Source organism: Pipistrellus kuhlii, unplaced genomic scaffold, assembly GCF_014108245.1.
Source record: "Pipistrellus kuhlii isolate mPipKuh1 unplaced genomic scaffold, mPipKuh1.p scaffold_m20_p_112, whole genome shotgun sequence".
Classification (NCBI taxonomy): Eukaryota; Metazoa; Chordata; class Mammalia; order Chiroptera; family Vespertilionidae; genus Pipistrellus; species Pipistrellus kuhlii.
Window position 1 is genome coordinate 352,670 of NW_023425419.1, and position 12,329 is coordinate 364,998.

Consider the following 12,329-nt stretch of genomic DNA (forward strand, 5'->3'; position numbering starts at 1 on the left):
GGGCCAGGGCCTCGAGGCTCCGCCTTCGCTGGGTCACAGTTCACCTCCGCGGAGCTCTGCTCCCGTCCCCGGCAGAGACCTCCCAGCTCTGGATTCCCGTCATTTCAGGTTGAAGGTCCGTCACTCACAGGCTGGTCCAGGCTGGCACCCCGGGGGTTCTGATAGCAGGGCCTGGCAGGGTCACCACCACCCTCAGAGCACCATCACTACGTGGGAAGAGCAGGCATGTTTTATGTGGCAGGAGCCAACGTTTACAGGGACAGTAGTCAGCCCTAGCCGGGTGGCTCAGTAGTTGGAGCATTGGTTTGTGGATTGAAGGATTCTGGTCAAGGATTGCAGGCTCCAACCCTACCGCCCCTCCCCCCCTTCCCCAGGGCACATGCTGGAGGCAACCAATCCATGTCTCTCTTTCACATCCATGTTTCTCTCCTTCCTTTCCATTCTAAAAATCAATGGCGAAAATATCCTTGGTGAGGATTAACAACAAAATAGGATTAACAACAAAATGATTTTCCAGTGTCAAATCATTGTCGGGAAATCTGAACAGGTCCTGCAAGCGGCTAACGGAGCGTCCACTAACCAGAGTGGCCCCCTCCGCCGATCGGAGCCACCCTGCACACTTGGCATTTCCTCTTCGGCTCTTCCTAACTTACAAGTTAAACTAGAGTTTGCACTAAACTCTCTTCGATAAAAATGCTCCTGTGGAAATCCAGACATCGGCTCCGATGGTGGCAGCTGCTCACAGCTGGTTACACGGCTTTCCGTTCCCGTCACACGCCACCTCCCTGTTTACGGCAAGCTTGGGCAGCCATAGGGGCCTCCCTCACAGAGGCCCCCTGCGCCACCTGCACCTGCCAGTGGAGGTGGCGGGAAGGCAGGAGAGCCGCCGGGTGGAAGTGGCTGCACACTGGCCCGGCCGCAGGTGCAGCTGGAGGCGCCCCTGGAGCGGACCTGCCGCTCCGCAGCCCAGCGGAGGGAGCCGCCTCCCGGGGCGCAGGGCCCTGCCACGGCGAGTGCCGGGCGGCACACCACACGCCTGGGGCGTTTTGGCAAGCCACCTGCAAACGGTGTTTTTTAAAAATGGAGCCCAGCGCAACTGGTTTGGCTCAGTGGATAGTGTTGGCCTGTGGACTGGAAGGTCCGGGTTTGATTCCGGTCAAGGGCGTGTATATATGTATGAGCCCAAAGTGCGGGACTCACACCCACAGGAGAATCCGACGTTGGAAGTTGGTAGGAGCGCTGGGCCAGGGGGACGCTGCCTCCTTTTCCTACTGGGACACCAGCCAGTGGACAAGGGCCTAGCCGCAGCCTCTGAACCCCGCCCTAGCCAAACCCATGGCCAGAGGGAGGCGAAGCTGCTGTTTCTGCGTGGCCCTGGTGCCTGCTGGGTACAGCCGCCTGTGCGTGGGCCTGCTACTTTGGGGGATGTAGTGGTCAGGGAAAAAGGTCTACCACAAAGTGCTGCTGGATTTAAGCGGACTGCCAAAGGCTGCAATTCCTGACTTGTAGCCACAGCACCTGCCTGGGGGTGCTGCCAGATGGGCAGGGCTCCGAGGCCGCCTGCACCTCCCCTGGCACTGGCCAGGGGGCTTTGGGCATTGCAGTCCCGGCACTGGGGCCCTTTGGGCAGCTGAGCCACCAGGGCAGACGTGGTCTTGCTCATCCATCCTGTTCCCTCCTGCTACCTGGGGCTAGACCCTCCCCTTCGAGGACTCCCGGCTAACGTCACGCAGACGCATGGACTTGACATAGAAATGCCCAACAGAAAAGTCATCTAGGGAGACCAGTTTGGCTCAATGGATAGAGCGTTGGCTTGGGGACTGAAGGGTCCAAGGTTCAATTCCGGTCAAGGGCATGTACCTTGGTTGCGGGCACATCCCCAGTAGGGGGTGTGCAAGAGGCAGCTGATCGATGACTCTCTCTCATCGATGTTTCTACCTCTCTCTCTCTCTCTCTTCCTCTCTGTATAAAAATCAATAAAATATATTTAAAAAAAAGAAGTCCTCTGGGAAGATGAGAACACGGATTCCCATGTGTGGAAACAGCAAGGCGGGCGTGTGGACGGACACACTGAAGACCTCTCAGAGCCTCGTTTCCAAGGAACTTTATTGGTAAAACAGGTCACAGCACTCAGCCTCGGCTGGTTCTGCCAACACAAGCTACAAATGCTTGCTTGACAGCTGAGGGGCGCTCTGCAGTAGCATGTTTGAGAATTGAGTAAAAATCCATATAAAACAAATAGTCAAATAGTTTCCATAGGAACACGTAAGTGTGACCCCGTCGCCTAGGCCTTCCACCTTGTTCCATCTGTCACCCGCTTACAAAGACATTCCAAACTAGCACTCATTAAGTTAAGTGGTCCCCCATCCTTAAGTCAAGCTACACCCGCGTAACAGCTACGGAATGGCGTCTACACGTTAACGCGGGCCGGCGCGCAGGCTGTGGGGAGCAGCTCCATCCCACTCTCCCAGGCGCAGGACACGGGCAGGGCGCTGGCGTCCTCCTCCACCTCCGCCTCCGGCGGGAAGCCGCGGTTCCGGACCTGCTGCATCAGTTGCCTGGAAGAGAGGAGGGCACACTGAGGAGCCCGCGTCACCCACACCGAGCAGCTCCCACTAGCTTTCTCATGGGCCACTCACTCCCTTGTCACTGCCGTGAGGAGCACCTCAGTGTTTCTAAAGCTGGCATTTCTCCAGAACCATCTTACAGGCCACATGCTCTCATTAACATATTCCCGCCACACAATTTAGAAAATATCTTAACCAGACTTTTCTAAAAATGGTTACGGATCAGGGAAAATCTGAAAATACAAATCACAGTTATTGGAGAGATTTTTCCATCCATTTGTATTCTTCAAATTTTCTAGAGCATTTAATCAAGCAGCATCATTCCTTTCAATTAGAGTAAGACAGACCATAAATCAAAGATATCTATTCCCTTTCCCCCCCTAAAAAGTACATTTGCTACAGCCGGGGACACCTACACCAGGAAGGGCTTCGGAGACAGGCTCAGGGTCAGCCCAGGACGAGCTGCCCTGCCGCCCTGCTTCTAGGCCCCGTGGGAGCCCTCGGCGTTCAGGGGCCGCCGCTGGGGGGGCGGGGGGGGGGCAGGTCCGGGGGGTCTTATCAGGCCCGCACACGCGCCGGCACTAACCACGTGGGCCCTGACATGACGTAGTAGATGGTGGGCCGCTGGAAGCCGTTGAACGTGGAGGCAGCAGCCACGGTGTAGGCACCCATGTTCTCGAACAGCATCCAGTCGCCCACGTGCATCTCGGGCAGGGCACCGCGCTCCACGATGCGGTCCAGGCCGTCGCAGGTGGGGCCCCAGATGCTGGAGGAGTAGTACTTCTCGTCTGGTTTGGGCCTCTGCATGGGAGAAACATGCCGTCACCCTCACCACGGCCACCTCCTCCCTCGCGCACACAGCACACGGACTCACACACAGCACACAGGTCACACACAGCACACAGGTCACACACAGCACGCGGACTCACACAGCACACAGGTCACACACAGCACGCGGACCGCACACACAGCACACAGGTCACACACAGCACGCGGACTCACACACAGCACACAGGTCACACACAGCACGCGGACTCACACACAGCACACGGACTCACACACAGCACGCGGACCGCACACACAGCACACGGACTCACACAGCACACAGGTCACACACAGCACGCGGACCGCACACACAGCACGCGGACTCACACAGCACACAGGTCACACACAGCACGCGGACCGCACACACAGCACGCGGACTCACACAGCACACAGGTCACACACAGCACGCGGACCGCACACACAGCGCGCGGACCGCACACACAGCACACGGACTCACACACAGCACGCGGACCGCACACACAGCACACGGACTCACACACAGCACACAGGTCACACACAGCACACAGGTCACACACAGCACGCGGACCGCACACACAGCACACAGGTCACACATAGCACGCGGACCGCACACACAGCACGCGGACCACACACACAGCACACGGACTCACACAGCACACAGGTCACACACAGCACGGGGACCACGCACACAGCACACAGGTCACACACAACACGCGGACCGCACACACAGCACACGGACTCACACAGCACACAGGTCACACACAGCACGCGGACTCACACACAGCACACAGGTCACACACAACACGCGGACCGCACACACAGCACACAGGTCACACACAGCACGCGGACCGCACACACAGCACACAGGTCACACACAACACGCGGACCGCACACACAGCACACGGACTCACACAGCACACAGGTCACACACAGCACGCGGACTCACACACAGCACACAGGTCACACACAGCACGCGGACCGCACACACAGCACGCGGACCGCACACACAGCACGCGGACCGCGCACACAGCACACGGACTCACACAGCACGCGGACCGCACACACAGCACGCGGACTCACACAGCACACAGGTCACACACAGCACGCGGACCACACACAGCACACAGGTCACACACAGCACGCGGACTCACACAGCACACAGGTCACACACAGCACGCGGACTCACACACAGCACACAGGTCACACACAGCACGCGGACTCACACACACAGCACGCGGACCGCGCACACAGCACACTGACTCACACACAGCACACAGGTCACACACAGCACACAGGTCACACACAGCACGCGGACCGCACACACAGCACACAGGTCACACATAGCACGCGGACCGCACACACAGCACGCGGACCACACACACAGCACACGGACTCACACAGCACACAGGTCACACACAGCACGGGGACCACGCACACAGCACACAGGTCACACACAACACGCGGACCGCACACACAGCACACGGACTCACACAGCACACAGGTCACACACAGCACGCGGACTCACACACAGCACACAGGTCACACACAACACGCGGACCGCACACACAGCACACAGGTCACACACAGCACGCGGACCGCACACACAGCACACAGGTCACACACAGCACGCGGACCGCACACACAGCACGCGGACCGCACACACAGCACGCGGACCGCGCACACAGCACACGGACTCACACAGCACGCGGACCGCACACACAGCACGCGGACTCACACAGCACACAGGTCACACACAGCACGCGGACCACACACAGCACACAGGTCACACACAGCACGCGGACTCACACAGCACACAGGTCACACACAGCACGCGGACTCACACACAGCACACAGGTCACACACAGCACGCGGACTCACACACACAGCACGCGGACCGCGCACACAGCACGCGGACTCACACACAGCACACAGGTCACACACAGCACACAGGTCACACACAGCACGCGGACCGCACACACAGCACACAGGTCACACACAGCACGCGGACCGCACACACAGCACGCGGACCACACACACAGCACACGGACTCACACAGCACACAGGTCACACACAGCACGGGGACCACGCACACAGCACACAGGTCACACACAACACGCGGACCGCACACACAGCACACGGACTCACACAGCACACAGGTCACACACAGCACGCGGACTCACACACAGCACACAGGTCACACACAACACGCGGACCGCACACACAGCACACAGGTCACACACAGCACGCGGACCGCACACACAGCACACAGGTCACACACAACACGCGGACCGCACACACAGCACACGGACTCACACAGCACACAGGTCACACACAGCATGCGGACCGCACACACAGCACACAGGTCACACACAGCACACAGGTCACACACAGCACGCGGACTCACACACAGCACACAGGTCACACACAGCACGCGGACCGCACACACAGCACGCGGACCGCACACACAGCACGCGGACCGCGCACACAGCACACGGACTCACACAGCACGCGGACCGCACACAGCACACGGACTCACACACAGCACACGGACTCACACACAGCACGCGGACCGCGCACACAGCACACGGACTCACACACAGCACACGGACTCACACACAGCACACGGACTCACACAGCACGCGGACTCACACACAGCACGCAGACTGCACACACAGCACACAGGTCACACACAGCACGCGGACCGCGCACACAGCACACGGACTCACACAGCACGCGGACTCACACACAGCACGCAGACTGCACACACAGCACACGGACTCACACACAGCACACGGACTCACACACAGCACACGGACTCACACACAGCACGCGGACCGCGCACACAGCACACAGGACACACACAGCACACGGACTCACACACAGCACACGGACTCACACACAGCACGCAGACTGCACACACAGCACACGGACTCACACACAGCACGCGGACCGCACACAGCACTCAGACGGCAGGTACCTTCTGCAGAAGGGGCTTCACGTGCGCATGATCGTAGAGGATGCAGTTGAAGGACCCATACACGCCATCATTCACGTAATACATGAAGGTCTTCTCGCTCGACTCGTCTTCATCTGGAAAGCAGAGCAGTCAGTGACCATCTCTGTACCAGCTCCCACTCACACGTGCCCAGATGCTCCCCTTCACACCTACCGTCAGAGCCCGTCTGTTCCTTTAAGACCAGTTTCTTGGCAATGATGTTGACTGCAAGCGTGAAAGCTGATGCAACGTAGTATCTGCCGGGCTCAGCTATGAGTGTCACTCCCGAGTCTGAGGGAAAATACTTGTCCAGGGCTGGGTTGATTACACTGGTGATCTACGGAATGAGACACAGACAAGAGCAGTCAGCCATCAGGGGAGCCAGGCGGCGGAGAGCAGTGCTGCGCGGTGATAGAAAACGTTTCACAGCCTCACAAGGTTATCACAGGCAACAGCCAAAAATAAACAATGCCCTCAACACCGGCCTGCGTTTCACTTGGATTCCCCTCCTGATACCTTTCTATCATCTAAGATGTTATAGGGACGATTTTATCAAATGATAAACAAATGTATTACTTACTGAGGGATCAGAGTGTCCCCAAACATTTTTATGTAGCAAATACATGCCAACAGGATAAACTATTCTGTCAGCCTCACAGAATTTGAACAAGTAACAATGTGGATATTTTATAAGCTTCAATGCCATTTAATGGGGCTGAATTTCCTAAGTGACTAGACACAATGTTTTAAGAGGAAACGCGAGTCCTGGCAAAGCACGTCTGGCACAGAGATGCACAGCAGGTTCATCATGGCGCCTGACATGATGCTATCACACCGATGAGCAGCCACGGGGACGGAGCCCTCAGGTCCATCGCTCAGCCAAGCAAAAAGCAGCTGTTTTGTTACAAGCTGTCTCATTTAAAGTCACAGAACCCGTTAATGACGTAGAGGATGCAGGTAAAGGACCCATACACGCCATCATTCACATAACACATGAAGGTCTTCTCGCTCGACTCGTCTTCATCTGGAAAGCAGAGCAGTCGGTGACCATCTCTGTACCAGTTTGCTGCACTGAAGTCAGTGTGTTCTCTCATCGCCACAGCAACATTTCTTAATTGTTTCCCAAGACATTATAGAAACTCACGCTTTAGAAAACCAGAGTATTAAATACATTTTTAAACAGCACAAAAGTCACTCAGGACATTTATTTTCCTGTTTGTTAGTCCCTCTGATTATCAGCTAACACGTAGGTTGTAAAGTACCCCACCAGGGACTTGTTAAAGCAGCTACCACATGTCAGTTTTGCTATGACTTACCTCCTCAAATTTAAGCTTTGCATCCTCAGATCCAGGAAAGCCACCACCGATATCCAGCAGGTACATGTTGAAGCCAACCTCAGCCTAGAGGCAAGAAAACCGGTCAAACAGCGAATGTGTAACAGGCCTCGGAGAACGGAGGCGGCTGAGGCCTCGCAGTGTGGACTCCTACCAGACCGGCCGCCCTGCCCAGTGCAGAGGGTCCCGCACTCACCCCCATGTCGAAGACACAGCGGGCATCGGCGATGGCCTGTGCGAAGGTCTCCGGGTCCGTGCAGCCGCTGCCCACGTGAAAGCTGGGGGCAAAGGAGAGGCTCTTTATCACCCCGGGGGGCTGTTCACACGGGAACGGACTGTGAAACGCACATTGTCTGTCCTTATCTTAGCCTCTCCCCCCCCCCCCACACACACACACGTGCCCCCACCTCACGCCAATGACGTCGATGCTCAGCTCCTTGGCCCGCTCCAAGAGAAGCCTGCTGGTCCTGAGTGTGGCACCAAACTTAACGCTGAGACGACACACTGCTTTGGAGTCATCCGTGGCGATCCGCAGAACCAGCCTGGAAGCAAGAGGAGCGCCGATTGTACCGGGCCGCCCGCGCACATGCTAGGCTCCTCGGCTTGGGGGTGGCCCAACACTGCTTTCCAACCAAGGGGTGTACGCGTTCCCCACGCTGCCTCTGCCAGCACAGGAACTCACGGAGCACACACCAGCACCTGCCATCGGAGCGCGTGGGACAACATGCAGGTCCCACGTCCCACCCGCCCTCTCCTGCAGGAACTCACTTTGCCTTGGGATGTGCCCTGGCCACCTTCATCAGCTCCACTTCGCTATCGAAAGTCATCATCTGGACTCCGCTACTGGCGGCGTATTTGATCTGAGACACTTGTTTACAGGGGTTTGCGTAGATGATCCTCTCGGGAGGCACCCCGAGACTCTGCACCAGCTGTATCTCAGTCTGAGGAGGAAGAGAGGGTGCGCTGTACAGAGGCAGCCAGTCATGCCAGAAACAAACATGGGAGTTGTCCCTTCACGCCCGGCCCCTCTACGGCCAGGAAACAACGCTCACCTTGCTGGCACAGTCAAAGCCCGTCCCGATGGCAGCCAGGGTCTTCACGATGGTGCTGCTGTCGTTGCATTTGACTGCGTAGAAGGGGGTGACCCTCGGGAGAGCTTTCAGCCACCGCAGGTGTTTCTTTATAACGTCCCCCAGGTCTGCGACGTAGAAGGCATCCTTATCATCCTACAGGAGGGGCACAGAGCTCTTAGCCGCACACAACGTGCGCCCTCGGCCTCATCTCCCCAGCACCCTCGATCCACACACCGATGTGACTGTCACTATTATCCTGGACCAGCAGTAGGCAAACTCATTAGTCAACAGAGCCAGATATCAACAGAACGACGACTGAGATTTATTTTGAGAGCTGAAAACCAACTTCTGCGCACGGCCCTGACGTTTCAATGGCACTGTGCGCGTGCACCCGGCATTGTGTTTTGTGGAAGAGCCACACTCCCGGGGCCTAAGAGCTGCATGTTTGCCAACCACTGTTCTGGATGACCCACAGCCAATTAAACTCTCCATTCCCCAACAAGACACCAAGTGCCCTCACACAGACCCCACCGAAGCCCCCGGGCCCGCACTGCCCGGGCCACACTGCCAGCACGGCCCTCGTACTTACTGAAGAGGAGACTTCATTGATTTTCTGGTCCAGGATGTCCTTGGCAGTAAAGCCCTCATCGAGGAAATGGCAGTCAAACTCTTCATTCCTAACGGTGTTCATGTTCCCGGTTTCTGGACGTTCCCAAACGCTACACGCTGCGAAAGGGCGGAGACACTCGCTCATTAAATTACACCAAATACTTAGTCATTCTGAACAAGACGAACGTGCAGCGGCCAAGAACACTTACAAGGAAAATGAGGAGCCGGGACTTGGGAAGTACTGCCAGCTGTTCAGGCGCTCTCCAGGAACTCCCAGTCCAGGGGACGGTCCTCCCCGTGCAGCAGTGGGAATGCCTGGAACACAGATGCGCTGCCCCTTAGGACACATCGAGTGGACACCCCAGGCCCTAGCAGCGCCCACCCAGGAAGCAGAGCTGCTCTGGGTTTGGGAATCCCTTACTCCTGGGAATAAGTTACCAACCCACAAACCTCTACAGCATCCGAGGACACCAGACTCAACACCTCTGATTATTTTAAGCAGCACTGAAATCTCATAGAGAATTTTAAATTTAAAATAAACATTTTAAATTATACAGTATCACATCATGGAAACATCTAGGGCTCAACTTACAGAGTGAGCTCAAGTTTTCTGGGAATTTTATGAGCTAATTTTATTTGCAGGATGGGCATGTATTTTTTAAAACTGCATCTTCAAATCAATATAATATAGTGGCTGTATCTGGTCAGAAAAACCAGCGTTCTCGGACTAGTGCTCCCTCCTAAATTAGAATTCCGGGAATTCCCACAGGCACAATGATATCTGCAATATTTGCTTAAGTAAGCAGCATAACGACTTATGGGTAAGCAAAAGCTGCTAACAATCAGAGCCACTGTCTTTGGACTTCATCGACTAAGACCGGGTGAACAACACAGGTCTGAATGTCACTTATTTATCTTATTGATTTTGTACAGAGAGGAAGGGAGAGAGATACAGAGTTAGAAACATCTTTGAGAAAGAGTCATTGATCAGCTGCCTCTTGCACACCCCCTACCGGAGATATGCCCGCAACCAAGGTACATGCCCTTGACCGGAATGGAACCTGGGATCTTTCAGTCCCCAAGCCAACGCTCTATCCACTGAGCCAAACCGGTTTCGGCTGAATGTCACTTATTTAACCCGCCGCACTTCCTGCCGGTACAGCCTGCTTCCCCTGTGCAGCCCGCGGGCAGAGGCCGGGCACTTCGCTCTGGCACGGGGCACGTGAGAGACCCAGGGGGACGGGCCTGCCATCCATCCGGACCCGTGCCCGGCAGAGCCGGTTCCAGCTTCCACCGAGCGTGACCTCGGGGCCTGCCCGCCTCCAACTCGCCCCTCCGGCCGGCAGCGGCCTCCCGCCGGCCAGAGCGCAGAGCATCAGGGGAGGAAGCGGTGAGGCCGGGCCAGCGGGGGCCGTTAACTGCCTACCGTCCGGGCAATGCTCAGGCTTACCCCGGGCCGTTTCCTCCGGCCTCTGGGGGAGCGAGCACCTCCCGGGCGCTCGGTTCCCTGAGACGACAGACCCGTTAGCTGCAGGCGGCACCTCCCCGCCAGCCCAGTGGGCTCCGTTATGGAGAGGGCCCGATGCCAACCGGAACCGAGAACAGCACACCCGCCAGCTATCTGCCGCCGATCGCAGGTTGCGATCCAGGCCGCATTCTTTGTGCTCCCCGGTCCGCCTGTTCTGAGCGCCTCGGGGTGGGCTCCTGCGTCCGCCCTGCGCCCGGACCGCCCGCTGGTCTGGGGTCCCTGTCACTCAGGTTCCTAAACGGGCCTCCGGGGATCTCCGCCCCGGCAGCGCTCGGGGTTCTCTACCGGGTCCTCTGCTCGGCCCGAGAGCAGCACTCGCCGGCCGACCGACCGGCCGACCGGCCAACCCCGCCCGACGCCGAGCCCGGCGCAGGCAGCCCGGTCCGCAGCGCAGCCCGGCCTCCGGCCTCCGCACCCGGCACCTGCGCCACGTGGGTCTGGGGAGGAAAACTGCGGCTGGAGGAACGGCCGGGCCCCCCGGCAGCTTCCGGCTCGGAGACACCGTCCGCGGGGCCCGGGGGCCCGGGCGGGGCCCGCAGCCCGGCGGCCCGACGGCCGGCTCTGCGGACAGTACCCCGCGGGCCCGGGCGCGGGTCTGTCCCGGCCGCCGGCCCGGGGCGCGGGGACACGTGGCCGCCCCGCCCGCCCCCGGCCCCGGCGCCCCTCTCACCTCGCAGCGCCGCCGCCTCACGCCGACCCCATGGAGCCGCCGCCGCCGCCGAGCGCGCAGGACCGCCGGCCGCCCGCCGCCTCGCTCCTCCCGCGGAGACCGCCGGCCGAGTGGCGCCGGAGCTGCAGAGGGGCGGCGGCGGCGGAGGCGGCGGAGGGACTGACAAAGCCGGCGGCCGCGGCGCCGCTACTTATAGCGCCGCGCGTGTCGTCATGGAGACGCACCAGCTCAAACCAGCCGCGATCGGTTCCGGCCGGGCGTCCTCCCAGGGAGGGCGGAGCGCGGCGGCGGCCAACCGGGGCCCGGAGGCGGGGCGGGGCGGCGGGCGCGGGCGGCCAAGCCCCACGCCGCCCAGGGCCGCCCGGCCCGCCCCCGGCCTCGCGCCGCGCTGGGCCCGGAGGCAGGTCCGCGCACGCGCACGCCCCCGCAGGCCCCGCCCCGCCGGCCCGCCCCCGCCGGCGGCCTCGCGCCCTCTGCCAGGTCCGCGCACGCGCACGCCCCCGCCGGCCCGCCCCCGCCGGCGGCCTCGCGCCCTCTGCCAGGTCCGCGCACGCGCACGCCCTCGCAGGCCCCGCCCCCGCCGGCGGCCTCGCGCCCTCTGGCCCTGCGACCCTGAGGCGGGTCCGCGCACGCGCAGAGGCCGCCGGGCCCGCGGTGCGGACCGCCCGCCGCTCGCCCGGCCGTCAGCCTTGGGCCCCACCCGCGCCCCGCGACACTGCCCTTCCCCTTGGCAGCCACCGCCTCCCGGG

The 12,329-nt window shown here is 59.5% G+C and overlaps 1 protein-coding gene across 3 annotated transcripts; it reads right to left on the reverse strand.

Moving 5' to 3' along the window:
* Positions 1-2,088: 2,088 nt before the first annotated feature.
* Positions 2,089-11,665, reverse strand: ODC1 (ornithine decarboxylase 1). 3 transcript variants are annotated; one of them, XM_045579744.1, is made up of 12 exons: positions 11,581-11,664; positions 9,614-9,697; positions 9,363-9,499; positions 8,753-8,926; positions 8,469-8,641; positions 8,108-8,242; positions 7,897-7,978; positions 7,683-7,766; positions 6,541-6,703; positions 6,349-6,461; positions 3,154-3,368; positions 2,089-2,558 (listed from the first exon to the last, which is right to left on the reverse strand). In XM_045579744.1, the coding sequence occupies exons 3-12, from the start codon at positions 9,462-9,464 to the stop codon at positions 2,411-2,413; spliced, it is 1,389 nt and encodes a 462-aa protein (XP_045435700.1). In that variant the 5' UTR covers positions 9,465-9,499; positions 9,614-9,697; positions 11,581-11,664; the 3' UTR covers positions 2,089-2,410. The 3 variants fall into 3 exon arrangements, with proteins under 3 accessions (XP_045435700.1, XP_036288454.1, XP_036288455.1); XM_036432561.2 differs by having other exon boundaries at positions 9,592-9,697; XM_036432562.2 differs by lacking the exon at positions 8,108-8,242 and having other exon boundaries at positions 9,592-9,697; positions 11,581-11,665.
* Positions 11,666-12,329: the final 664 nt, after the last annotated feature.